This window comes from Quercus robur, chromosome 5 (genome assembly GCF_932294415.1).
Source record: "Quercus robur chromosome 5, dhQueRobu3.1, whole genome shotgun sequence".
Lineage (NCBI taxonomy): Eukaryota > Viridiplantae > Streptophyta > Magnoliopsida > Fagales > Fagaceae > Quercus > Quercus robur.
In genome coordinates, this window is record NC_065538.1 from 54,877,303 (window position 1) to 54,905,196 (window position 27,894).

A 27,894-nucleotide genomic window follows, 5' to 3' on the forward strand; every position below is an offset into this window, starting at 1 on the left:
TGTATCGGCGACGGTAAGGATTTGTTTGGAACTTTGTGTATCAATGACGCTTTGGAACTTTTTGTGAGAGATGACTGGGTTTGGAACTTTTTGTGAAAGAGTGAGGAAGTGAAATAACAAAACAAAAAGGGCTGAATATAATTTTTAGTGTAAAACTTATTGTGACGAAATTTATATTTCGTCACTATTAGATACCTTTAGCGACGAAAATTAGCTTCGTCGCTGGGTACATCCACCAATTTTTATTATTTTGTTTTTAGTGTCGACTTATTTTCGTCACTATTTGTGACATTTAGTGATGAAATGGTTTTCGTCACTAATAGTATTCTTATCAGCACCTTTAGTGACGCAAGTTTTCGTCACAAAAAACTTAAACTTTTAGTGACGAAATAATTCGTCACTATAGATGAATTTTGTTTGGCGCCTACATTTTCGTTTGGCGCCTTTAGTTCAACCCAACATATAGCAACGAAATTTATTTTTCGTCACTAAATTTTACTAATTTTTTTATAAATAGTGACGAAATATAAATTTCATCACTAAATGGTACTTTTTAGTGACGAAAAAATTTTCCTCACTAAAATTCGTCACTGAAAATACATTTTGTTGTAGTGCCGCGTAGAAAATATTTCTTACAAAAAAAATGAGTTAAACTTTGAATTTTTCATGAGCTAGTCAAAAAACCTTTAAATGAGTTTTTGAACTTTTCAAGATCTTGCAAAATGAAAGTCTCTTGCTTAAGTCAAGTTTTTGAACTGGCCCACTGTATAAACACACTTAAAAGATTCCCAAATCTGCTTTTATATATACCCATATCCAATGGCTAGCAATTTCTTAAACCAGTAGGATCATGCAAAATGAATGGTGTTAGGGACATATTGTATGTAGTTGGCTAATCCTTTGACAAAACAAGTGTTCAAGTTAAGTATTGAAACCATGCAAGTCTGACCAAGAAACAAGTAAAGGAAGTGTTGTTCATTAAACCTCGACAGAATCCTTTCTATCGAGAATTACTATTGAAGCTCGACAAAAGCTCGGCACAAGCTGTATTTGTCGAGAATTACAAAATCAGATTTTCCAGATCTGATTACACGCATATTCTTATGTATTTGTGTAGGGTTTCTTTCTCACAACCCTAAACATATATAAGGATTATTTTAAGGGTCGTCACAAAGTGATGCAAAGTGATGAAAAGTGAGGTGAAGATAATTCATGCAGAAATTGCTCTAGTTCATTATTCTCTCTATAGAAGTTACTGCGCCTTTATAACAAGGGTTTTGCGACCAAGGAGCTTCCTGATCTTCATTGTTGATAAACTGAAGAACTTTGCAACCAACATCTTCCTCAAGTTGGTGTGTTAGTCATGTATTGGGATTCGTGCATTGAACGGAGAGATTACTGTTACAATACAAGTCTAATTAGGTATTGGGGTAAGGGTTCAACTGTAGGTTGGTATTGGGTACTGGGATTCCTTATACTTGTAACCGCTTATGATTGATAATAGTGGATTCTCGGGAGTGGTGACATTAAATTCACCCGGTGGGGTTTTGCCTCGATGGTTTTCCCCATTCGTAAACAAATCACCTGTGTCAAATTTATTTTCTACTACATTTAGTTATTTGGTGATTTATTTGTGCTACCATACTATTGCATGTAATTTGACTAATTAATTAATTTGTAAAGTGATCAATTCATTTTAACCCAACAAGTGGTATCAGAGCGAGCACACTCTAATTAGGTTTAATCTTTGCTGTGTGATCCATTGACCCCTGTTTGTCATAGATAGAGGACAATCTCTTATTATACCTCATTTATTTGATGGAACTAATTATGCATACTAGAAAGTAAGCATGAGAGTTTTCTTGCAATCTTTAGATGAGAAGGTCTGGCAAGCTATGAAAATCATGGTTTTAAAAACCGATATGGTCAAAGAACTAGTAAAGGAACTGATTGCCGGTTTTATGGTCTGACCGAAGTCGAACCGATAGTCTAACCGATGATGTCATAAATAATTTAATTTAAAATATTTAAATAAATTTTATGTGAATTTTTATTTTCCATTTATTATATTAAGAAAATATTTTAAAAAATAAAAAAAAATTTTCTTTATTCTTCATTTTTTTCCTAATTAATAATTGTTGAAAAAGTATAATTTGCTATTTAAGTTCCATATATATATATATATATATATATATTATAATTTTTTTTTTTTTGGGCTGAATTATATAAATAATAGTTTGATATTTAGCTTTCAACTTTTAACTATTTATTAAAAAAAAAACAAAAACCAAAGTTCAAAAGGTCAGAATGACTAGATAAGTCATTCATTACCTTTCTTACTTTCATAGCATACTTTCATAGCAATTGTCACACTCACTGACTCACACACGTTCACTCTTCTTTTCTTTTTTGTTTTTTCTTCTTTTTTTTATTTCCCTTAAATCTATAACCACACATTACTACCTACCTTCAACCTCAAGGCCTCAAATCAGATTCAAACTCCTTTTTAAATTTTACTCCTCCTCAATTTTCTTTCCGCACTTTTTCAGTAATGTAGTAAACTTCGTCTCAACCGCTTCCTCTCAAATCTCAAGTCTTTCTCTTTCTCAAGATAAGTTTTTGATGGTCTTTCTTTACATTTTATTCTAGTCAAAGCTCAAAGCACAGATTTCTTATACATATCATCCAATAGAAGTATTTCTTTTATTTTATTTTCACTACAAATTTTCCCCAATTTTACTTTAGTGTAAATCTAAGAAGTTTGTTCTATTTTATTCCAGTTTTTCTTCTTATTCTTCTTTAGATTCAAGAACCGGTTTAACCCTAACGGTTTTCAATTTTTCTAGTTTAATCGGCGGTTTTCGATTATTTTCGTTTTTTTTTCTATTTTTGGTTTTTAATGATAATCGGACCGGATTAGTGTCTGGTTCTAGGTTGAACCGGTCGGTCCGGTCCGGTTTTTAAAACATTGGTGGAAATTGATTGGGATGAGGCCAAGATCAAAGCAGCAAACTTCAACAGTAGAGCATTAAATGCCATATTCAGTGCGGTCACAAATGAGGAGTTTAAGAAAATATCCTCAACTAAAACTGCTAAGGAAGCATGGACCATTCTCCAACAACCTATGAAGGGACTAAGGTTGTTAAAGATTCAAAACTCTAAAGACTCACTACTAGCTTTAAGGAGATAAAGATGGAGGAGGATGAAACATTTGATGAATTCTATGCCAAACTCAAGGACATAGTCAACTCAGTCTTTAATCTTGGAGAAACTATTCCTGAAGCCAAGGTTGTGAGAAAGGTGTTCAGATCTCTCCCTAAGAGATTTCATGCCAAGATAACAACAATTGAAGAATTGAAGGACATTGACTCCATTCCTTTGATGGAGCTGATTGGCAATTTGCAAATCTATGAATTGGGTTTGACTAGACATGGGAAAGGAACTAAAAGTAAAAGTATGGCACTGAAGGCCAAAAGTAATGAGACCAATGAGCCTTTAGATAATGAAGATTCCAAGATGAAGTCCTACATTACTAGGCAGTTCAAGAAGTTCATGAAGAATGCCAATGTGAAAGGATTTAATAAGGACCGTAAGTAATTCAGTTCTTCACAATTCAAAAGTCAAGACAGAGGGAAGAAGAATGCTAAGGATGGCAATTAGTACACTATTCCCTCCTAACCAAAGTGCTTTGAATGTCAAGGTTTTGGACACATGAAACAAGAATGTCCAACATATCGCAAGTCGATTGGGAGAAGGCTCTTGCTGCTACCTTAAATGATATCGAGCCTGAGACTGAGTCAAATGATAGTGATGATAAGGGAATCTTGAAACAGTGGATGAAGAAGAGGACTTGGTGGAATCCAAATTTGAGAAAATGGATGAACAAGATGATGTCCATACAGCCTATGCTAAGTTGTACAAGGTTTCCGAGAAGCATGAGAAACTCTATAGGCTGGCCACCAAGAAGTTGAGTGATGTGGAGCTAGATCAAAAGGAGCTCTCTACCAAGGTTGATGAAACCAATCAGATCATTGGAACACTGTGGTTTAAGAACAATTTTTTAGCTGAAAGGACCAAGAAGCTTGAAGCGGAGCTATTTCAAGTCAAAGCTCAATTAGAGAGGACTTCCAGTGAAAAGTTCGATGAGATGCTGAGTTTTCAGAAAGCTACTTCTGACAAAACCAGCTTGGAGTATGATTTCTCTTCTCCTAATATTGCATCCTCTAGTACAATAGTGTTTGTCTCACCTGCTAATAATGTTAATTCTAAGAACAATGAATCTAAAACTAAAATAGCTGGTGAGAACTTAGACAAGGGCAAATCTATTCTAAAAGCACCCCCTAAAGTTGAAAAGAAAGAGACTAGAATCCCTAGGAATAAGAAGGACAAAAACAAAAAGTCTCAACAAAAGAAGGTCCAAATTGCTATAAGTGGTTAGTCACTCAACAAAGCAATGGTATGCTCTTGTTTGGAAACCAGAATCAGTTTCCATCCTCTCTTACTTCTCTTGGAGATCTACTCAAGGCCCTCATGTTCCTTTCGAACTTGAACAGTTTCAATTCTTCACCCTCACCTCCGAATTAAAGGTTCGCACAAAGGAAAGGTTCTTCCAAGGTGTGGAAGGAAAAAGACTTAAAGTGATTCAATCAATTTTTCTCTCTTTCCCTTTATGGCTATGCATTACTTGTTTGTTTTGCTTTCTTATTTTGAGTTAGTCTAATTTTATGCTATGTGTGTTTCTTTACGTTTTTGTTTGGTTGCTTTTCAGTTTTTGCTTTATTTTGTTTTTCATAACATCTGTGTGCTTCGGCATAGCAAAATTGTGGTGTTTTGGATTACATAATTGGGTATTTCTTTTCTCTCTCATATGCCAATGCATGATATGTTCAAAAAGAAAATATGCAAAGAAAAATAAAAGAAAAAAGAATCAAAATGCATTCAAAAATTATTGTAAGCATGTTTCTAGAAGATGTGTGAGTTATAGGACGTACCTCGAAAGTGATAGTCCTCATCTAGCAGCTATGATTATGTGTGAGTGTAATTGAATTTCTCTAGTCTCAAATCTTCATAATAAGAGACACTTATGCACTCTTGCTATGTTTTCACACATAACACGCAAACTCTTTGCTACTTTTGATACATGTGCAGGTACAATATGATTTGGTCGTCACAAGGAATACATGTGTTAATATATACTGACTAAACTATCTTAACTTGTTTTTGAAATATAAAATTGGTTAGACTTGTTGTGTGTGTGTGTGTGTGTGTGTGTGTGTGTGTGTTTTGGATCTATGAATGCTTTGCATATATGTTGAGAGATGTTTTGAGAGCTTAATATGTTGATTGGATCTATGGTTGAGTAGCTTGCTTGTTGCATTCATTTCTTTGTGTTTTTCCCTTCTTGAAAAACCTTCTTTCTTCTAGCTCAATAGATCCTAGATAGATTCATTTCTATTGAATCCTTCATTCTCCTTTCTCGAGCCATCGAGATTTCTGGGTTTCTCCTCTATAGATTCTCGACAACTTTTTCAATTTATCGAGCCAAATTTCTGAGCTCTTTGTCTGCCCAATAGCTTCTCGACAGATTCTTGATCCATTGAGGTGATTTTTGCCGTTGACAAATCCTTGACAGCACCTCAATAGATTTACTCCTGTCGTGATTTAGTGCTCGACAAAGCTTGATAAATACCTCGATCATCAAGCTGCGTTTTATATTTAAAGTTGAGGCACGATTTTAGATTCACTTTTCTCATTCTCTCTCGACAGAATATCGTTCTCTCTCACCCCAAACTTTTATCTCGCACTTAAATCTCCTCACCCACTCAATTTTTTGGCCTAGACCAAGCCTTAATTACTTGGTAAGCATCTCTAATCCCTTCTTTTCATGCATTCATGCATATTTGGACCTAGGTTTTGGGTGTTTGAAAATTTTTTGGGGTTTTTGAGACTTTTTTGTGATTTTTTTGGGTTGGGTTCTGTTGATTTGGTGTTATATGCTCATGCATTGCATTATTATTACATTATAACAATGTTTCATACATTTTAGATGTGTGTTTGATTATTGTTGATTAAGTGCTGGTAGGTTTGGATTGGGTTTTTACCCATGATGCTTTTATATTTTGCATGTCACATGTTCAAGCGTTTTACATGCATACATCTTATCTTTTTCTTCCTTTACTTTGTTTGTGATGTGTTGTGTTATGTTCTCTCTCTCTCTCTCTCTCTCTTTCTCTCTCTCTTGGATAGACCGTGCCATGGCACCCAAAGCCTATAAATCCACTCCAGCTCAAAATCTTCTTCAAGGTTCTAGGCCTTCTTCCTTTGATCCCGTTCCCCTCCTCCACGTTCGGTTACATGATGAGAAGACCCAAAAGGACTTCTTAGAGAACTTCGAAAAAACGTGGTGTTCATTTAGAATGCCAAGTTATCCCATCGAACTTTGCTAACACTCCTCTCCCCGTTGTCATTCGAACTCGAGGCTGGGAATCTTTTCTTGAGAGACCCTTGAGGTGTCCCGTCGTGTTTATACAGGAGTTTTACTCCAATATACATGGCATCAATACCTCTATACCTCAATTTGCTACTATATTTAGAGATACACATATCGTAGTTACCCCGAATCTTATATCTAAGGTACAACATATTCCTAAGGTAGCGCATCCTGTCTACCCTGGCTATAAGCGTCTTCGGACTATGTCCAGAGATGAGCTTCTCTCTCACTTTTGTGAGACTCCTTCCAACACCCTATGCTCGAGCTTTGCAAAAGGCCCAAGGTTCCTTAACATGGTGATGACATTTACTTTTACTTCTTTGTCTCACTATAACTCTATCACTGAGTCTCGTGCTCGCTTTCTTTTGTCTCTTTTAGAGGACCTCTCTATAGACTTCCCTTTTCACTTCATCACATCTATTCTAGATGTGTATTTAGATACGACGACTTGTGATAAGCTCATCTTTCCTTTAACTATCACACAAATCCTCCAACACTTTCACATCCCCATTCCTGACTCTCCTTTCTTCATCACCATGGGTGCCATCAGCATCGGTTTCGTTCAGCAGAGCAAGACCCAGCTTCGACCGAAGCGGCTATGTGTAGAGATAGATGATCATGTGGCTTCTGCTGTTCCTCCCTCTTTCTGAGCTCCTTCCACCTCTACTCCTTCTTCTTCGACAGTTGATGTAACCCTAGAGGCCAGCAGCTTCAACGGATAAAGGCTAACTTTGGTGATCGTCTTGACTATCTCACCAATGAGATGTGTCAGATGAACACCCAAGTCGGTCGCATCGCCCGTTGACAGGCTTGCCTTTATGGTTTTGCTCCTTCTCATCTCCTTCTCCAGAGGCTTCGACGGATGAGGATGATGATGTTGGTGATGATGAGGATGAGGATGAGGATGATGCTAGCTCTTTCAGTGATGGCAAGATGACGACCTCTCAGTGACTTACCATTTGTCATTCGTGTCAAAAAAGGGAAGTAGTTTTGGGATTGAGAGTAGTCTTGTACTTAGAGGGAGAGTTAGTATAGGACTTTTTTTGTTAAGGGGAGTGTGTATATCTTTTTGAGGTATGTAGTAAGGTTCATATGTACTTTTCTTTCTTTTTAGTTACATTAGCCTCTTATACACCGGTCTTGTGACCATTTATTGACATACATTGTACTTTATTTTCATATATATGATGATGTATGTTTTCTTCACCTATCTCTACATGTGTTGTTTCTTTTCTATCTTTATACACATGTTTCTTTATGTATGCAATCTTTATTTCTGTTTCACACATGATGCCTTGATGAGTTTTGTTTAAGTATTTCAGAAAGACAAGTTGTGAAAGTCTACCATGCCATGAACTCTCTTCTTGCAAATTTTTTCAAGAGTTTATGTTAGAGTTAGATTTATTTTGTAATTCTACAAGTGGTTATGAGTTTAGTGATTTAAGACTTCTCTCATGATTCATTTTTTGGTTGTGGTTTTGTCACGAATTGCCAAAGGGGAAGATTGTTAAGAACATATTGTATGTAGTTGGCTAATCTTTTGGCAAAACATACTTTACTTTTAATTGGGTAGATCTAGGATGAGTTTAGTACTTCAAGAAACAAGTGTTCAAGTCAAGTATTGAAGCCATGCAAGTCTGACTAAGAAACATGTAAAGGAAGTGTTGTTCATTAAAACTCGACAAAATCCTTTCTATCGAGAATTACTGTTAAAGTTCGACAGAAACTCAACACAAGCTATATCTATCGAGAATTACGAAATCAGATTTTCCAGATCTAATTACACGCATACTCCTATGTATTTGTGTAGGGTTTATTTTTTCACAACCCTAAACATATATAAGGATTATTTTAAAAGCCGTCACAAAGTGATGCAAAGTGATGAAAAGTGAGGCGAAGATAATTCATGTAGAAATTGCTCTAGTTCATTATTCTCTATGTAGAAGCTATTGTGTGTCTTTACGCCACGAGTTTTGTGACCAAGAAACTTCCTAATCTTCATTGTTGATGAACTGAAAAACTTTGCAGCCAACATCTTCCTCAAGTTAGTGTGTTAGTCACATACTAGGATTCGTGCATTGAACTAAGAGATTGCTGCTACAATACAAGTCCAGTTGGGTATTGGAGTAAGGATTCAACTGTAGGTTGGTATTGGGTACTAGGATTCCTTATACTTGTAACCACTTGTGATTGATAATAGTGGATTCTCGGGAGTGGTGACTTTAAATTCACCCGGTAGGGTTTTGCCTCGGTGGTTTTCTCCATTCGTAAACAAATCACCTGTGTCAAATTTATTTTCCGCTGCATTTAGTTATTTGGTGATTTGTTTGTACTACCACACTATTACATGTAATTTAACTAATTAATTAACTTGGGTAAGTAATTAATTTGCAAAGGGGTCGTTTCATTTTAACCCAACAAATGGAATGCAAAATACTATCATAGTTCCTTTTGTTGTGTTTCAACATGGAGATTCTCTTATAACCCTCATTCTTTCTATCTCATTCATAGATGATTACTTAGTTTTTTTTTTTTTTTTTTTAGATGAGTACAAATTGTCATTATTTTATTGTTTTTGTCTCATTCATAGATGATTACCTAGTTATTTATTTATTTATTTATTGTAGATGAGTACCAAATTGTCATTATTTGATTGTAATTTTTATAAATCTTTCTAATTGGGAAATGTCTCCAAGTCCACTCAAAGTTAACCGGTTAGCTTTGATACTATTTCTGACGAACTAAGAAAAAATGCTAACCGCATATACGCTATACCTCTAAAGGACTAATTGAGTTTCATTGTTGTTGTTTATATATCTTAGATCATCCTAGTATTACATGCCCCCATCACAACAATTGAAAATTTGACAACAATAACAACAATAATGTTCTTATCAAGAAAAGGAAAAAAAAATGAAAACCTTAGTGTAAAATATAAATATTTCTACAAACATACTACACAAAACTTATTCATAATTCGTAAGCAAATAAAATAAAATTAAGACACTTAAAATAAATGCCCATTTATAATGAAATTCCATCATAATTTAGAATATTTTTTGAAAAATGTATTTGGATTTTTATTTAAAAATTAAAATGGACTGTGATACTTAGAAACCTAGGACCCGTTTGGTATTGTTATTTAAACAACAATTTTCATTGTTTAAATACTACAGTACATATTTTCATAATATTTTTTCACTCGCACGTATTTTCACAACACTTAAACAATATTACTAGAAATCTCATATCAAAACAGCCCTAATCACTCTAATATACCTTTTTCTCCCTCTTATTTTTCTTGATCAATTATTGTCCAAGCCCAAAAGTTTTTTTTTTTTTCCCCTACGTCTAATTCCTTCCCCGAAGTCCATCAAAGTCTTTTATTCTTCCTGTTTAAAGTTTTCTTTTAAGTCCATTTTTCTTGCCAAAGCCCAATTACAATGTTCACTCATTTTCCTGGTCTTGTCTCTTGTTTCATTTCTTTTGTAGGCTTGATCCATATATACATAGCTCATTGTCACTCTCTTATAATGGGCTTATATCAACGGCCCACAGGTGTTGACCACTTTACTATTCATGGATTGCCTCTTCTTTTTTTTTTTTCTTTTTTTTGGGAAATGGATTGCCTAGTTCTTTTAAAGCCTAGGGCAACTCAAAAATAAAAATAAATAAAATAAAATAAGGGCAACTCAAAATCTCATTACTTACCGACGTTCTACATTGAGTTTTAACATTATTATATTTTAAGAAAATACTGTTATTCTATCAAAAACTAATATATCTTTTCAAAACTAAGAAAATAAATGTAGATTCATTACAAGGTAACGTTACATACACAATAACTTTCGCATCATTTTTTCACAACAATTAAATTTGCAAGCTTTTAAAAAACGGCTCACTGCGATTTAATATTTGTGGATGATTTTATGAGTTAAAAGACGATAGACTTGAAGGCATATACGATACGGATATACCCATTACCTATTCATGTGCCGCTCCACTTATGATGCCACATAACTCTCTCAATGTCGAATTCCGACTTTAAAAAACTGCTTACAAGTTACGTACAAAACCGAAGCACACAACAACCTCAATATTCGACACAACAGATAATCAAAAACACCCAAAACCCCACCACCATTTTGGGTTTTTTTTTTGGTTCCACATCAAATTTCTGTTTCTGTTTCTGAAAAAACCAACAAATCAGTCTCTTCCTTATTTGCATCAAAACCCACTTCCTCTTCTTCTTCTTCTTCTAGTACTTTGACCTTAATATTCGATCTCATGGCAACCTCCCAACAAGTAGAGCCAGAGAAGCACGTGTACTCGGTTTGGGCTGTCCCACCTGATGACGTGGCGGCCAGGCTGAGGAAGCTGATGGATAGCCTTGGGTCCGAGTTCGGTGGGCCCAAATTCGAGCCCCACATAACTGTTGTTGGGGCCGTCAGTTTGACACCGGAAGATGCGGTTGAGAAGTTCAGATCAGCCTGTGAAGGCCGCAAGGCCTACACTGCCACCGTTGATCGTGTGGCTACGGGCACTTTCTTTTATCAGTGTGTTTTCCTTCTCATCCATCCTACCACTGAGGTCACTTTTTTTTTTTTAATTGCTATATCTTTTAGTCAATGTATTTTCGGGTATTGATTCTATCGCACTCGTAATTATGTATCACGTAATTGAATAAAAATATATGTATATAAATGTGGATAATGTGTATGAGAGTGTATGGAAGCAGATTTTGGTTTCAATTTTAATTAGTTTTTGTCCCTTTCTTTGTTGGTTTTAATTGGGGCACTGATTCTAAGATGGGATTATATTTTGTGTTTTGTTTCAGGTAGTGGAGACTAGTGCACACTGCTGTGGTCATTTTGGATACAAGAACTCAACTCGTAAGTTATTGTCTTTTTTATGCATCTGCAACTTGTTCTTCCATTGTTGGGACATATTTATATAAAATGGAATTAGGACTCTAATTGGGAGAGTGCATAAATTTCGGATGAAATTTAGTTTGGGACTTGAAGTTTGGTTCATGTGGTGAAAAAAAGTATGCAAAAATTTCATGACAGATAATTTTTGAAGTCCCCTAATGATGGTAATCTGGAAACTTGAAAATTATGTTAGGAAATCATACAACTCTTATCTCTTATGCTTCAGGAGATGTACATATGTCAACAGGGGACTAGTCCCATTTTCTGGTTACAGATTGATATCTAGAATATACATATAAGGAGTGTGATTTAGGAGGAACATAAATGCTATTACTCATAATTATCCTTAAATCTTACAGTGTCCTTGTTAATTAGTAACTTGATGTGTCACACAGATAATCATGCATTGCTAGTGCACCTAAGCACAAGTTTGTCACCTCTGTTTTAGTGAATAGTTGGTTGTTTTGGACCTATTGGTGGAGAAATTATAAGGTTCTCATGGTGGACAAGTAACATAGTCCACAATTTTACTAAAAGACTCCCACCTATTTAAAATTGTTGAGTAAGAAATTTTTTTTAAACAGAAATTGAGTATTGACTCAACAATTTTAAATAAGTGGGAGTCTTTTAGCGGAATGTTGGACAAATGACGTGATCCACCATGAGGACTATATAATTTCTCCAATTGGTGCTTGTTTCAGTTGTTTGTCTTGAAGAAACTACCCTTCTCATTCTTTTTTAAGCCTGGTCTTTTGCACTTATGAAACACGCATCTGCTTCCTCTGATGTGCAATTGGTGGCTCAACCTTCCAGAAATGAGATTTTCATTATATAGAAAGCGAAAGTGCGGAATTTTATGTTCTTTTCTTCTATGGGGACATTAGGAAATTGATTTTTGGGTTGTGAGGCTCCCTGTATTCATGATTGCGCTGTATAATGTGCAGCTTACATGCCACATTTGAGCCTCCTTTATGCGGATCTAACAGAGGATGAGAAGAAAAAAGCTCAAGAAAGAGCTAGTATCCTTGACGAAAGCATTAACAGTTTGAGCTTCCAAGTTAATCGCCTTGCATTATACAAAACAGACACTGAGGACAAAACTCTCGAATCCTGGGAGAAAATTTCTGAATGCTTCCTTAGCCCAAATTAGCTTCTTCTTCGACATGTTTATAGTTTGTAATAAGTATCATGGTGTACTTTGAGCTTTTTACTATGTAACAAGAATTATTATACTGTTCTTCTAACTCTTCTTACTTTTGGTTTATAATAAGAATTGCGTGTTCTGGTGTTCTTCTGCCCTTGCTAATGTTGTCTCAGTTGTATCGCAATTTCCCAATTTTGTAATTCAATTTCTCAGTTGTCTCAGTTGGATTGTAATTAAATTAATATTTTTATCAAGTTAGAAATCATAGGAGAAGAAGATAAAAACAAAAAAATTATATATGTATTTTTTTAAATCTAAAAAAATTTGATTTTACTAATTTAGTCAAATAAGTTCTATAATTGCAAGGAAAAAAAAAAAAAAAAAACCTGTTTTATGGTGATGGCTCAAGAGTAAAAATAATCAATGCATAAATTGGTATTGGAAGAATGGTGACCTTTTAAAGATTCAAAAAATTCAGGAATTAAATTTCCAAAATTTGGCAATTTAAAACCAAAAAAAAATAAAAGATTAATGAAATTATTAACCCTATTGACCTTCAAAACTTGCCTATGCCATAAGTAGGGCTGTCCACGGGTCGGTCCGGGTCGATTTTGTGCCCAACCCAGAACCGACCCGATCACTTCAAGTCTCCTAAAAATGGATCCACCGTCGACCCGCCAACGACAATGGTTTGGGTGGTCGGACATCAAAGTTTTCCAGTCGGTTTTCGGTCGAGCTCGGATTGTGCGAATCGCGTCGAATTTTTGCCGAAATCTGCTTATTTTTGCTGGATCTGATCAGATTTCGAAGAGATCTTGGCTAATCTCAATGAGATTAGGCCAAACTTGAAGAGATCTTGGTAGATCTCAACAAGATCAGGCGAGATCTCGAAGAGATTAGGCCAGATCTCGACAGATCGGACAAGATCATACTGGCGAACTACTTCAATCAGCGGAGAAAGCTATTTCCGGTGTGTTTTCCGATCGGGTCAGTTGAAATCGGTTTTCCATGCTCTAACCCATCAATCGAACCGCCAGTCTCGGATTTTGGGATCGGGGATCTGCCGCCGACCGTCGCCGACGTCGGGTCTACCGGTTCTCAGGTCGGATCGGCTGGGTTGGGCGGGTGGGTCGGGTACCGGGTCTGGTTGGACACCCCTAGCCATAAGTCATCTTTTATTTCTTGCAACATTTCTGTCACTTCCTTGCTTAAGGCAACTAGGAGATTTTTTTTTTTTTTGGTTAACCATCTCTATTTGAATCTATTTGAATTAATGAGAGTGTATAAAACATGTTAGAAGAATTAAACAAAAAAATATAAGTAAAAACTTGATAAGAAGAATTTAATAAAGAAATTGATAAGAATAAATGATCTCATGGGCAAATAAAATTAAAACATATTAATAAGAACAATTCAATAAAAACTTTTGATGTGAAACTCTTACCCTTATGCTTCAAATTTGATTTGATGAAGATTGAACAAATTTAGGATATAATTAAATATTGGACAACAAAATAATTAAATTGGATCAAACCATTAACATATAAATTAGATCAAACATAAGGAAACTAGCTTAAACAAAAGGCAACAAATACATAAAACGTATTCAATTCGACTAGTAAACAAATACATGCCTACATGGTTGTAGGTAGGAAAATGGAAGCCAAAACCAAAAAACTATACAATGAGTTGAAGAATGAAAGAATACACCAACCGTGTGTATATATATCCCTGTAACCTAAAAAATGACTAAAATATTTCTGAAGCCTAAAAATTGACGAAAATAACCCTAAAACCTAAAAATGACCAAAATACCCCCTAAAACTATAAAATGACCAAATTACCCATAAAACCTAAAAAATGACCAAAATACCCCTAACCTAAGAAAATGACCAAAATACCCTCAAATCTATAAAGTGATGAAAATACCCCTAGTTGTGTTGTGATTGTTTGATTATTATTGGTTAACTAACTACCTAAAATTGTGTTAGTTAAATTAATTCAAATAATATAATTTCAACTATTAATTATTAGAATATATTTGTGAAAGTTCTTAAAAAAAATGTTGAAACCTTTGATGTGAAAACCAAATTTTGAAACTATAAATATTTATTGAAATTTAACATGTAAAGAAAAAGGTGCTAAGAGGAGGAAAAACAAAGTGAAGGGGGATAAGATATAAATTATTTTGTAAAAATTCAAGATGCAAATAAAAAAAAATTAAAGAAACAAGTTATGATGTTAATATTTTAGAATTAATTTAATATACGTGCCAATAAAACCCCAATTTTTGTTTATGCAGGTGGGCATTGCAATCTTTATTATTATTATTTTTAAGTATGCTTAATATGTTTTCAATTATACTATTTGTAAAATTTATTATTTTACTCTTTACATGCACTATGTACATGTTGACAGATTTGCTTTAGTATATAAAAAGTGGGAAATTCTATAGTAATTGTTTATCTTTTATTTAAAAAGTGTATAATATATATATATATATATATATATATATTTTTTTTTTTAAATAGAAAAATATTTGTAGTTGTAAGCAGCATACTAGTGCAAAAAGTGGCCATATGGAGAATCCATTTTCAGGTTTAGAAGTGACCTACAATTTAGGTTTTTCTATATGTAACCCTAATATTGAAGTTTTTTAAATTTAATTTAATTAATATGTGAGGGAATTTTGAACTATTTAAGTGGTGAACACCAAAAAAATTGTATACCTTAATAATAGCATAAATATCATACATCATGTTATTGAAATTTATTATTTTCCTTATTTGACCCTATTATTTGAAGATTTTTAAATTTATCAAGATTAATGAGTGAATATTTTGGAACATTTAAAAGGAGGATACTAAGTCAAAAGCCTTGTAATTCAATTGGTTAGCACCTTTTGATGTTTCCATGACATTTAAGGTTCAAATGCTCATTCCTCCATTGTAACTATCAAATATATATAAGGTGGACAATAAAAATTGCATTATCCTTATAAATGATTTTCAAGATTTAAAAGAACATAAAATCTTATTTTTAATAAATGATTGAGTTGAGATACTAGGTTCCATTTTATCTTATTTTAATTGATGGTTGAGTTAAAATATACTACAGTTTACCTTACTCTGAAAAAGAAAAGATAGAGAATTAAAAAAATACTGCACAAATTCTATTTTTGATTTCCATATATTAATTTATTTTTGAATCTTATTATATTTCTTATTCTTAAATGGTAAAAAATTTTATTTATACTTTGGCTTCTTCTTTTTTTTGGTTTATAATACATTGAAACTATATAAATAAACTGTGTTGCTGCTGTGTTAGGTGCAATGGTGCAGTGAATGCTTGTACACAGATGCAGGGGATACTTGTACAGAGTTGGTTACAAGTTAGTTGAGTTAGTTGATAATGCTATTGGAGGTTGATTCCCTTGAAGAATCAATGGAGGCCTAGTGTCCTCGAAGAACTACAAGATTGAGAGCAATAGAGATTAAGGGTCATTTGATTCATATCAAGATTGATAGTGTATTTTGGTGTAAAATGTTTATACCCCTTTAATACTTTAGTAAAAATAGAAGTGTCTAAAGATACTAATGTTGTGTATAAGTTCATTTAACTACCCAATTCTACTTAATTAGCATATCAGTCTCCAACTTAATTACCTGTTAAACAAATACTTATTAGTCATTATGAGCACTGAGCAGTGAACCATTTGACTTCCTACTGAGTTGTGCAGAAAGCATGCATCTTATCTTATTAGTACTGAGAGTCTGAGACCAAAGGACATGTACACAGGAACAGCGGCCTATCAAACTCTGTTCCGGTACATACAAATCAATGGCTAGGATTTGGGGAATAGTGGTGAAAAATCTTTAGTCTCATATATCTATTTCTATTAATCTATATAAAAAGAGCCAATAGGCTCATAAATTGTGTTTTTGGTTTATTCAATTGGTGAGTTAGCACTTTAACCTTCTTCTTCTTTTTTTCTTTTCAAGTACGCAATTGGTTTAAGCTTTGTTTTTGTTTTTTTAAGAATATTTATATATTTACTTTGTACTTGCAATTTAAGTCTACATTATAGATGTAGGGACACGTTTTGCAGCCCAAGCTCAAAGTGTAAGGAATATTGGCTCAATGAGCCCAGTATAATAAATTTGTAGAGAGTGGGTCAAAAAACTAGACCCTAATGAATTTGACAACGGCTAGTATGGATTTAAAAGATGATCAAGCAAGAACAAGAAACATAAAACTGAATGAATTCACTGTCCGAGAAGGCAAGTTTTCATATAAATCAATTAAACATGGTAACAAGTGCAATTTTGATGGCTACATTGTTCTTACTCCCTTTTCCCCTCTCTTTTCTTGGGGTTTATACTAGACATCTTCTCTCATCTCTGCCTTACACGTGTACAGTTGATAGCTTATGTTGGAGCTTGTCCCATCAGTCTCCTCTAAAAGTCTTTGGGGGTGGTTGTAAGATTGAAAGAATACTGTTTAGAGATCAATTCATCATTAATGCGGTCAGAGGGTTAGCTGTAGAGCATTCAATGCGATGGTAGCAGCTTTCTTTTAGATATTTTTGGGTTCCCCTCCTTCTCGTATGTTCATGATGCATGTCCTATCTCTGGAGCTTCTTGAAAGGTCAACTTGATTGTTGGAATACATATTTGAGCTATATTTATCATACCCGATGAGAAATTCCTACTCGGACCACCTTCCTCTCATTCCTTACTTATGAGACTCTAAACTGGAATCCTTCATAACTATTTATTCCTCCTCAGACCATTCATATTCTTGGCCTAGGCCCAAGGCCCAATATATGCTCTAGGCCCTTAACCCTACAGTAGACATACAAAAAGTGACAAATATTATACACATTTGTACAAAAAAAAATGGTAAATATCTATTAATTATATAAAAAGAGCCAATATGCTTATGAATAGTGTTTTGAGCCTTTCCTTTGAAAAAAAAAATGTGAGACTTTATTATGGATGTGTAATAAGTGGCTGAATTTTAGGATTAAAGATAAGTAGATAACTCCCATCAATAAATCATAATTTTCTCTTAAAAAAATAGAATAAGCAATTGAGGAAAGAGATGTAAATAAAATTTTTGATAAATGAATCATTTAAAAATGAAGTATTCTTTTTCTATACTTCACTAAAAACTAGAAAAAAAATATTATACACATTTGTACAAAAATATCATCCTAAAATTTAGCCACTTACTACAGTAGACATACAAAAAGTGACAAATATTATCCACATTTGTACCAAAAAAAAAATGGTAAATATCTATTAATTATATAAAAAGAGCCAATAGGCTTATGAATAGTGTTTTGAGCCTTTCCTTTGAAAAAAAAAATGTGAGACTTTATTATGGATGTGTAGTAAGTGGCTAAATTTTAGGATTAAAGATAAGTAGATAACTCCCATCAATAAATCATAATTTTCTCTTAAAAAAATAGAAGAAACAATTGAGGAAAGAGATGTAAATAAAAGTTTTGATAAATGAATCATTTAAAAATGAAGTATTCTTTTTCTATACTTCACTAAAAACTAGAAAAAAAAAAGTTTAGATATGCCCATAAATATAGGACTGAATTCAATATTGATAATAAAAAGGAATAGATATAAATTTTAACAATTTTAACTTAGTATTACTATTATTTAAGTATTTTTTATATTTTAGATGATAGACTTCATCCAATTGGGTGTTGGAAAATAAAAACTGCTTCTAACAAGGAGTAACTAGACACAATTCAATTGGCCTTGCACTCAAGCTAACTACAACTTGAACTTGGCCTTACAAAAAGACATGATTTTGTTTTAAAGTGTGTCAAATGAACCTGACAAATTAAATTTAATCTAATTTTATGTAGAAATGAGTTTGGAAAATAAAATTTAGACATTTTCTAAATTATATTTTCGTTACCTTGATTTAACAATTCATAACTGTGGGGCCAAAGAATTTGACAACCCCGGCCCACTTTATACTAAGCCCAAGGCCCACACTGAGGAGGAAGAAATGGCCGAGGACGAACAAAGAAAGCCCAAATAGCCTAGAAACGTTGCCGAGAACGACCCTGTTCTCAGCATTCCAGATCCTAGAAGGAAAAAACGGCACGCCGTCAAAGGCAGCCTCCCAGAGCGCCCCTAGAAAAAGGACAAGTACAGTAGGATACTCATGGGGGTATGGTGTAGTAGCAATTCAAGGAAAAACTGTCACCTCTGCATTAAATGCATCCAACTAACATTCTGGCCGCATTAATGAGGAAATGACCCCTGAACAGTGTGGTCTTGGTTGCCGCACCTCACAGAGGGTTTAGGAAGGTGGCTAATGGGACGAGTACTCAAGTAATGACCTGCATGATCAATAGATGAAGGGCCAAAATTAATTGAAATGAGATATATAATGTGAGAGATCCTCCAAGAATGGGGGATCGAAAAATCAGGAGGAAAAGAAAAAAGGAGAATACGGGAGTAATTTGCATGGACATAAAAGCTTTTGTAACCTAGCATTGAAGAAATAATAAGAACACTAAGTTCCTCGGACGAAACGCCCGAGGAAAAACTCCCATACTTTAGTCTATGTCCTTGTTGTTCAATCCATTCATAACCGTGTCTAGTTGTAATCCTCGCTAAAACCTAGTTCTTGAACCCATTCTCTATAAATTTATTGTATTGGGCTAACTAAGCTGGAGTCCACTCATCCAATAGAAGAAGTGCTCGAACCCTGTCCCTACAATAACCTAAATCTATATATATTCTCAAAACTTCTACCTAAAATAATAATTTAATAATTTTAAGAAGTGTAACTTATTTCTTCTAATTACAAACTCTTACTTGAATAAACTTAGCACATGCTTCAAGTCTGATGGTTGTGGGAGTGGGACCTATGGGTGATATGGGTTTGTTGGGAGGTGGTTTTCCTAGCCAGATGTGGGTGTAGGTGATATGGGTTTGCTGGGCAGTGGGTGTGGGTGATATAAGTTTGTTGGTTGGTGGGTTTTCTAGCGCGACTGTGGGTGATATGGGTTTGTTCAACGGTGGGTTTTGCCGGTTAGAGAGAGATAACTCAGAGAAGAGAGAGGGAGAGGATCAAAGATAGAATAGAGAAAGTGAAAGAAAGTTAGGGACAAAATTGTCTTTTGGGGACTAAATTGGTAGGTTTTAGAATGTTCTGGACTTAGTTGGTATTATAACAAACCTCCTTTCCCCTTTTTTCTTTTTTTTTTCTTTTTGAAATGGATTGCCTAATTCTTTCGGCCTATTTGGAAGTTAAAAAAAGGAGGGGGAGTAGAGTAGAGTAGAGGGAGGGAGAGTAATTCAATTACCTTGTTTGGAAGTTTTTTAAGGAATGAGGGGGAGGGGTTTCAACTACCTCTAACCCCTCATTTTTAATTCCCCCAAATTAGAGAGAGTTGGAGGGAAAGTGGAGTAAATAAATTATTGACCAAATGAATTCTCCAATTTGCCCTTTCTAAATTAACAAAATTACAAACCGATTATATAAATAAACATTGTTTGTTTCCTAAGAAAATTTAACACTGCAAATGACAAATTTTCCCAGTGCTTTCTTACAAACCAAACACAATTTATAGGCTAGTCTCAACTCTTTTCTGGGCTAGTATCTTTACAGTTTCTATCCCCATTCCCTCCACCGAAGCGTCATTGTTCTCGTTTTCGATTTCATCGGAGTCGGTTCGGCCTAAAGCGAGATGGCGGCAGATCAAGGCGACGAGGCCGAACATTGTAGAGGCGATGGAGGTCAAGCAACCAGCGGCATGGTGGGCTTTGAGCATTAGGACCCAAGTGAGCTGCTTGGCATTTTTGCGTCCTCGATGGCCTTTGTCTCTGGTACGATCCAACCCGAGCGAGTCGATTGTGATGAGAAAATCGTCCTCCATTGGACCCTCTAGCTCCACCATTGACCAATTCGGATTCTCCATCTTCACCACCACCGGCGTGCCACGATGGCTCTCTTTCACCCACCATTGAAATGATGGTGACCAATTGGGTTTTGAATTTTTGAATTTATTTTTATTTTTATTATAATTTTTTTTAGGTAATAAAAATTATTTTATAATAGTTAATAGTAGTTTTATACTTTTATTAGTGGTATTTGATGGAATGAGAATGTTGATTAAATAATTATTTAATCTAACAAATTAATCATAGACCAATGTTGCAAATTCATTTTCAAATAAGAGTAAATTTGTCTATTTAAATCATTTCTTCTCATTCCCATCCTAATTTTTAAAACATCCAAACAAGAAGAATGGCTAATTACTCCATTCCCCCTTACTAATTTTAAAAACATCCAAATAAGGTGGATGATAACTATTCTCCTCTACTTTCCTCCCCCCTCTACTCTCCTCCCTCTCTAAACTTCCAAACAGGCCATTAAAGTCTAGGGAAACTCAAAAAATAATAATAAATAAAATAAAGGCAACTCAAAATCTCATTATTTACTGACATTCTACATTGAGTTTTAAGTTTTAACATTATTATATTTTAAAAAATAATTCTATTAAAACTAATTTATCTTTTCAAAATTAAGGAAATAAATGTTCGCTCCATTTGTTTCGAAGTAAAATATTTTCCGTAAAATATTTTCCGTAAAATATTTTCCTATTTTCAAGTGTTTGTTTACATGTAAAATACAATCAAAGTTGTAAAATATTTTCAGTTTGACCAAAGTTTGTGCATTAAAACTTGTAAAATATTTTACCAAAGAATCAATGGTAAAACATTTTACAAAATGCTCACTCCCTCTCACCTAATCCTATCTCCCTCTTCTTCTCAGTTCTTCTCTCCCTCTCTCAAACTCTCTCCCCAGCCAAACCAATGAGACCAGTGACAACACCCACCAGCGACAAACCACTGGTGGCACCATTCCCTACTGAATCCGACCTAGTTCTTTAGCTTTGAAAATCGCCCTTCAAGATCCAGATTGAAGAGATTAAAACCATTCATCTAAGATTGTCGAGTTGAGTTTCTGGAGGTCGAATTGTGGTGGAGTTGCTTTTGGTGGGTCAAATTACGGAGGATTTGGTGAGTGAATGATTTTTGTGCTGATGGATTTTGGGTATGGTTTGTGTTTGTCGATAGTGGCGGAGGCGGAATGATGGTGCCTTGATGAACAGCATGGATTGTTTGATGGGTTTCAGGTATGGGTTTCATTTGTCACGGTGGTGGGTTGATGGTGGCTTCACGGATGACTTGGGTTGTTTGATGGGTTTCATGTATACTATGTAGCTTGGTGGGATTTGATGATTGTCGCAGTTTTTGTACTGGGTTATGACTTTGGATTTGCTGGTGATGCTTCAATAGCTCCAACTAGACAAAATTTTGCTTTGATTTGCTCTATTCTAGTTGGACTTTGCAGTGATTTAGTGGGTTGTGTGATTAGAAAATTTTTACAAAATGATTTCTTGAACATTTTCACAAATGCTACCAAACACTGTAAAAATGAAAATATTTTACAGAAAATATTTTCGATGTAAAATATTTTACACCTGAAAATATTTTACATCAAAACAAATAGAGCGGTAGATTCATTTCAAGGTAATGTTACATACACAATAACTTTCGTATAATTTTTGTTGGGAAAAATTCTATATAACTATGAATAAATTTCAGCAAACACAATTACACAAGAATATAAAAATTTACGTGAAAACCCTTTCTCCTTAAAGGAAAAAACCAAGGGACAAACTCCGAAAAATTTCACTATATTATATAGAGATTACAACACTTAGAGATACAACTTGAGTAAAAAATTTTTTTTTTTTTTTACTCACTGCTCTTTTTCTCACTATATATCTCTCACAATTTTCTCTTACTCTCTCTATTTTTCTCTTCTCTTTTACTTGCTCACTTACTCACATAGTTCTTTAAGGCTGCACTTAGGTTGCGTTTGTTTCGGTGGTAAAGGAAATTCGAAAAATATTTTACACCCTTGAGGGTGTTTGGATGCGCTTGAAAATTCGGTCAAACTGAAAACCAATTTCAGTTGACCATAAAATAGGCACCCCAACTCTGTAAAACCAATTACATTTTCATTTTACATTCAAATGATTTCCAACCTCACTTAGAACTCAACAACCCGAAGAGAGAGAGAGAGAGCACCAGAGAGAGAGCACCAGATTGAACCACCGATCTCGCCGCCATCGATCGAACCATTGACCTCACCGATCTACAACCCACCACCCACCACCCACTCTTGCTGTCACTGCCGCCTCTAGATCAAACCACCGATCTGGCCGCCACCACTGATCGCCGATCTGACTGCCATCGATCACCAGCCCACTCCACTCCACCCCCAAACCCACCTGATTTGGCCGCCGCCATCCTCCATTGACTCTAATCCTCTCTTTCCCTCGTTCTCTCTCTTTCCCTTGTTCTCTCTCTTTCCCGATCTGACGAGTTTGTGAATAAAAAATGTTTTTATTTTGATTTTTGGTTGCGTTAAAAGCTATTATATTTGTTTGGAAGTTGAGAAAATGTGAGAAAATGGGAGCAACAAGTAGAAAATATATTTTTTATAATATTTTCAAGAATACAACCAAACACCAGAAAATATTTTTCAAACCATTTTTTAAAATGTAACTAAACACTTGAAAATATTTTCATTTCCCAAAAACATTTTCACCTGAAAATATTTTACACCCAAAAAATATTTTAGACGAAAACAAACACAGCCTTAATCCTCAGTTTCTCTGGGACTTCGCTTCTCCTCTCTGCTCCAAATGGCCGAATGGCCTTTCCCTTTTATTTCTTTCACCTTTTCTTCTTTTCTTACTTCCACAGTCTTCTCATCAAATCACAATAAAAGCAAGCCACTTACTTTGACTTTACTTTAACCAAAATCTCTCTCTTGAGCTCCTTAGGCCGAATGGCCTTTGTATCTTTCTTTTCTTTTTTCTTCACCGTGTCCAACGCGCCTAAGCCAACCAACCCCAATCACTCATGCTGACTTTTGTACATGATGAAGAAAAGATAAGAAACATTAAAGACAAATGACATGTCTATTACAAGTGCGCTGAACTCCTTTCTCAACAAAAAAAAGTGCGCTGAACTCATGGTGCAATGCACCCAACAATTTTTCCATAACAATTAAATTTGCAAGCTTTTAAAAAACGGCTCACTGCGATTTAATATTTGTGGATGATTACCTATTCATGTGCCACCGCATTCCACTCTCAGTATCAAATTCCAACTTTAATTGCTTACAAGTTACGTACAAAACCGAAGCACACAACAACCTCAATATTCAACACAACAGACAATCAAAAACACCCAAAACCCCATCACCATTTTGGGTTTTTTTGTTCCACATCAAATCTCTGTTTCTGTTTCTGAAAAAACCAACAAATCACTCTCTTCCTTATCTGCATCAAAACCCACTTCCTCTTCTTCTTCTTCTTCTTCTTCTTCTTCTAGTACTTCGACCTTAATATTCGATCTCATGGCAACCTCCCAACAAGTAGAGCCAGAGAAGCAGGCGTACTCGGTTTGGGCTGTCCCACCTGATGACGTGGCGGCCAGGCTGAAGAAGCTGATGGATAGCCTTGGGTCCGAGTTCGGTGGGCCCAAATTCGAGCCCCACATAACTGTTGTTGGGGCCGTCCGTTTGACACCGGAAGATGCGGTTGAGAAGTTCAGATCAGCCTGTGAAGGCCGCAAGGCTTACACTGCCACCGTTGATCGTGTGGCTACGGGCACTTTCTCTTCTCAGGGTGTTTTCCTTGTCATCCATCCTACTACAGAGGTCACTTTTTTTTTTTAATATATAATTTCTATTTCTTTTTATCAATGTGTTTTCGGGTATTGATTCTCTCGCACTCATAATTATGTATCACGTATTTGAATAAAAATATATGTATATAAATGTGGATAATGTGTATGAGAGTGTATGGAAGCAGATTTTGGTTTCAATTTTAATAAGTTTTTGTCCTTTTCTTTTGTTGGATTATATTTTGTGTTTTGTTTCAGGTAGTGGAGACTAGTGCACACTGCTGTGGTCATTTTGGATACAAGAAATCGACTCGTAAGTTATTGTGTTTTTTTACTTTGTATGTTTTTCAGGTTACTATTAGATATTTATCAAATTTGAAATAATAGTATTTACTATCTATCTATATGATTGTTATGTATCTGCAACTTGTTCATCCTTTGGTGACTGGTGAGACATATTTATATAAAATGGAATTAGGACTCTAATTGGGAGAGGGCATAAATTTCGGATGAAATTTAGTTTGGGACCTGAAGCTTGGATCATGTGGTGAAAAAAAGTACGCAAAAATTTCATGACAGAAAATTTTTGGAGTCCCCCAATGATGGTACACAGATAATCATTTAGGAGGAACATAAATGCTATCACTCATTATTATCCTTAAATCTTACAATGTCCTTGTTAATTAGTAACTTGATGTGGCACACAGATAATCATGCATTCCTAGTGCACCTAAGCACAAGTTTGTCACCTCTGTTTTACTGAATAGTTGGTTGTTTTGGACCTATTGGTGCTTGTTTGTCTTGAAGAAACTACCCTTCTCATTCTTTTTTAAGCCTGGGCTTTTGCACTTATGAAACACGCATTTGCTTCCTCTGATGTGCTATTGGTGGCTCAACCTTCCAGAAATGAGATTTTCATTATATAGAAAGAGAAAGTGTGGACTTTTATGTTATTTTCTTTTATGGGGACAATAAGAAATGGATTTTTGGGTTGTGAGGCTCCCTGTATTCATGAATGCGCTGTATAATGTGCAGCTTACATGCCACATTTGAGCCTACTTTATGCGGATCTGACAGAGGATGAGAAGAAAAAAGCTCAAGAGAGAGCTAGTATCCTTGATGAAAGCATTAATAGTTTGAGCTTCCAAGTTAATCGCCTTGCATTATACAAAACAGACACTGAGGACAAAACTCTCGAATCCTGGGAGAAAATTTCTGAATGCTTCCTTAGCCCAAATTAGCTTCTTCTTCGGCATGTTTATAGTTTGTAATAAGTATCATGGTGTACTTTGAGCTTTTACTATGTAACAAGAATTATTATACTGTTCTTCTAACTCTTCTTACCTTTGGTTTATAATAAGAATTACATGTGTTGGTGTTCTTCTGCCCTAACCAATGCTGTCACAGTTGTATCGCAATTTCCCAATTTTGTACCTACTTCACCACCACCCCACACCCCCCCCCCCCCCCCCCTCTCCTCCCTTTTTCCCTCCTCACCTTCCACATGAAATTTTAGGAGCAGTTTTGAGGTTTTGAACAACTTTCCATAGTTCTGGTAGGTGTAAACTCCCCTCTAACTAGGTTGGTGGTTTTAGTGGGATGAATTGCTAGCCACTCTTGACCTGTTTTGGGTCAATCTAGTGTGAGGCAAATTAGCTCATCTTCTGCATCAATTAAGCTGACAAGGATGAAGATGATAGTTGAACCTATTGAGTTAAAACATTGATGCAATTTCTCTAGATTCCATTCTTTCTTGGTATGGTCCATAAGCGATTCCCCTTTTGAGCTTGGAGTAGGAGGAAGTAGAATAGGATGATGCCCCATAGTCCTTTTCTTTTCCATGCTAAAATGTTCACTTTCTAACCACCACCAAGTCTCCAACAACATTTTCTTGAGTATCTTGGTGTACTTTATAAAATAGATGATGCCCCATAATCATTCTTTGGGAAATGGATGAAATAGTATAAGTGTGACATAGTAAATTTCACAATTGTTGAGGTAATTAACATATTGTGATTGGTGTATAATAGAAGTGATTTCAGTTGGTAATCTTGTGTGAATTGATGTTATACCTTAATCATATCCTATAGAATTACCACATGTTCTGGAGTTTTGGCTTTGCCAATATTGTCAAAGTTCTGGCACTGAAGTAGATGCCCTTTGGGGAGTGAACAGATCTTAAGTTTACGCTCTAAATGAAGATATACTAGAGGGTTGGTTAATAGGCATTCCTTGTTACATGACTAGCTTAACATACTTGATGAACTGACATTAGGCTTTTTGCTTTGTTAAGAAAGGTAGAGACAATTTTAGACTCGTTGTTTGGCAGCATAATTAACCAAACATAGTCATCACTTTCTTCTAATAATCCTGGAAACCCACAATTTTCCAAAGCTCTGGGATTCATCAGGCGTGCTCATGTAAAATTTGAGCACCAAAGTAGATAATGGGACTAAAAATGCTTAGCTGATGGTCCACTTTGATTTGTTCAAGCTATGATTGACTCCAGCCCAATTGGGGCGAAGCTAATCAATGCTGAATATAAAGACCTACTCAGAAGGCCTAAACCCACTGATAAAATTGTGGCCCAAAATCCAATTTAAACCCAGTCTACCACACTATCCAACCCAACAAGTCAGCCCAGATTTATTCAAACTCAAGCAGCTCAAAACACAGCCCAAAATCCAAAACTAGCTCAATCAGTCAAAATCTACTCATGCTCTCTGTGGCACATAGGTCCAATTTTGGGTCCATATCCCCTACAGTTGAGATTTATTCCATCAAAAGGCATAAATCCCGCACATTGAGTAAATTAAATTTTGATAAATATTTTATTGGTCCGGTTAATGTATGCCCAAAGAGCATACATTAATCGTTCATTTTGAAAATGTTTTTTATGATAAATTAAAAAAGCTAATAAAAAAGTAAATTATTTTTTATTTTTTCATAAAAAAATATCTAAAATAGTTTACTAATGTAAAGGCACATGTTAGTAAATCTCATATTTTATATTTTAATTCCTTCTTATAAAAATATTAAGTTTATATTTTAGAAAAAGTTCATGAAACTTCTATCAACCTTGAAATTAGAAAATCCTATTATGAGGCTTGTTTTCATGCATTAGAGGTAAATATAATAAGAAAATTATTAATTTCCAAAAAAAAAAAAAAAAACATGCTAATGGTATTTAGAGGTAAGTATAAGAATATTATTATTTTTGTCTTTTCATTAATGGTTGACAATGAGATTTGTGGTTTATATTTTTAGGTATTGGAAATTCGGAATTGTATTTATCAATTTGAAAAATAAAATAAAAAAGAGAAAGACGTTTCAAGCAAAAATTGAGTTAATGAGAGCATGTTTTCTTGGTTTTTTTTTTTTTTCCACATTTTCTATTAATCTTGTCCTCTCTAAGCAGAGGCCAGCATTTCAGCTAAAACTTATCTGTTTCTCAACCACAAAAAAAAAAAAAAAAAAAAAAAAAAAAAAAAAAAAAAAAAAAAAACTTAAACTTATCTTTCATGAATCATAACAGTGAGTTTTTGGTACATAAAGATTTTTTTTTTTTTTTGGGTTTGCTTA

General features: G+C 34.7%; 1 protein-coding gene across 4 annotated transcripts; it reads left to right on the plus strand.

The window, feature by feature from the left end:
* The first annotated feature begins 10,497 nt into the window (after positions 1–10,497).
* On the plus strand, positions 10,498–25,704 carry LOC126726342 (cyclic phosphodiesterase-like). 4 transcript variants are annotated; one of them, XM_050431570.1, is made up of 4 exons: positions 10,505–11,080; positions 11,328–11,382; positions 12,366–12,593; positions 25,577–25,704. In XM_050431570.1, exons 1-3 carry the CDS (start codon positions 10,778–10,780, stop codon positions 12,569–12,571), a joined length of 564 nt encoding a protein of 187 aa, XP_050287527.1. In that variant the 5' UTR covers positions 10,505–10,777; the 3' UTR covers positions 12,572–12,593; positions 25,577–25,704. The 4 variants fall into 4 exon arrangements, with proteins under 4 accessions (XP_050287528.1, XP_050287527.1, XP_050287525.1 ...); XM_050431571.1 differs by lacking the exons at positions 11,328–11,382; positions 12,366–12,593 and adding an exon at positions 24,571–24,625 and having other exon boundaries at positions 10,498–11,080; positions 25,348–25,704; XM_050431568.1 differs by lacking the exon at positions 25,577–25,704 and having other exon boundaries at positions 10,506–11,080; positions 12,366–12,719.
* Positions 25,705–27,894: the final 2,190 nt, after the last annotated feature.

Bases quoted from the DNA above. Each gene is read 5' to 3' on its own strand.
- LOC126726342 (XM_050431571.1), top strand. From the start codon at position 10,778: ATGGCAACCTCCCAACAAGTAGAGCCAGAGAAGCACGTGTACTCGGTT. The intron at 11,081-24,570 runs GTCACTTTTTTT...GTTTTGTTTCAG, and splicing joins TCATCCATCCTACCACTGAG to GTAGTGGAGACTAGTGCACA. The intron at 24,626-25,347 runs GTAAGTTATTGT...TATAATGTGCAG, and splicing joins TGGATACAAGAAATCGACTC to CTTACATGCCACATTTGAGC.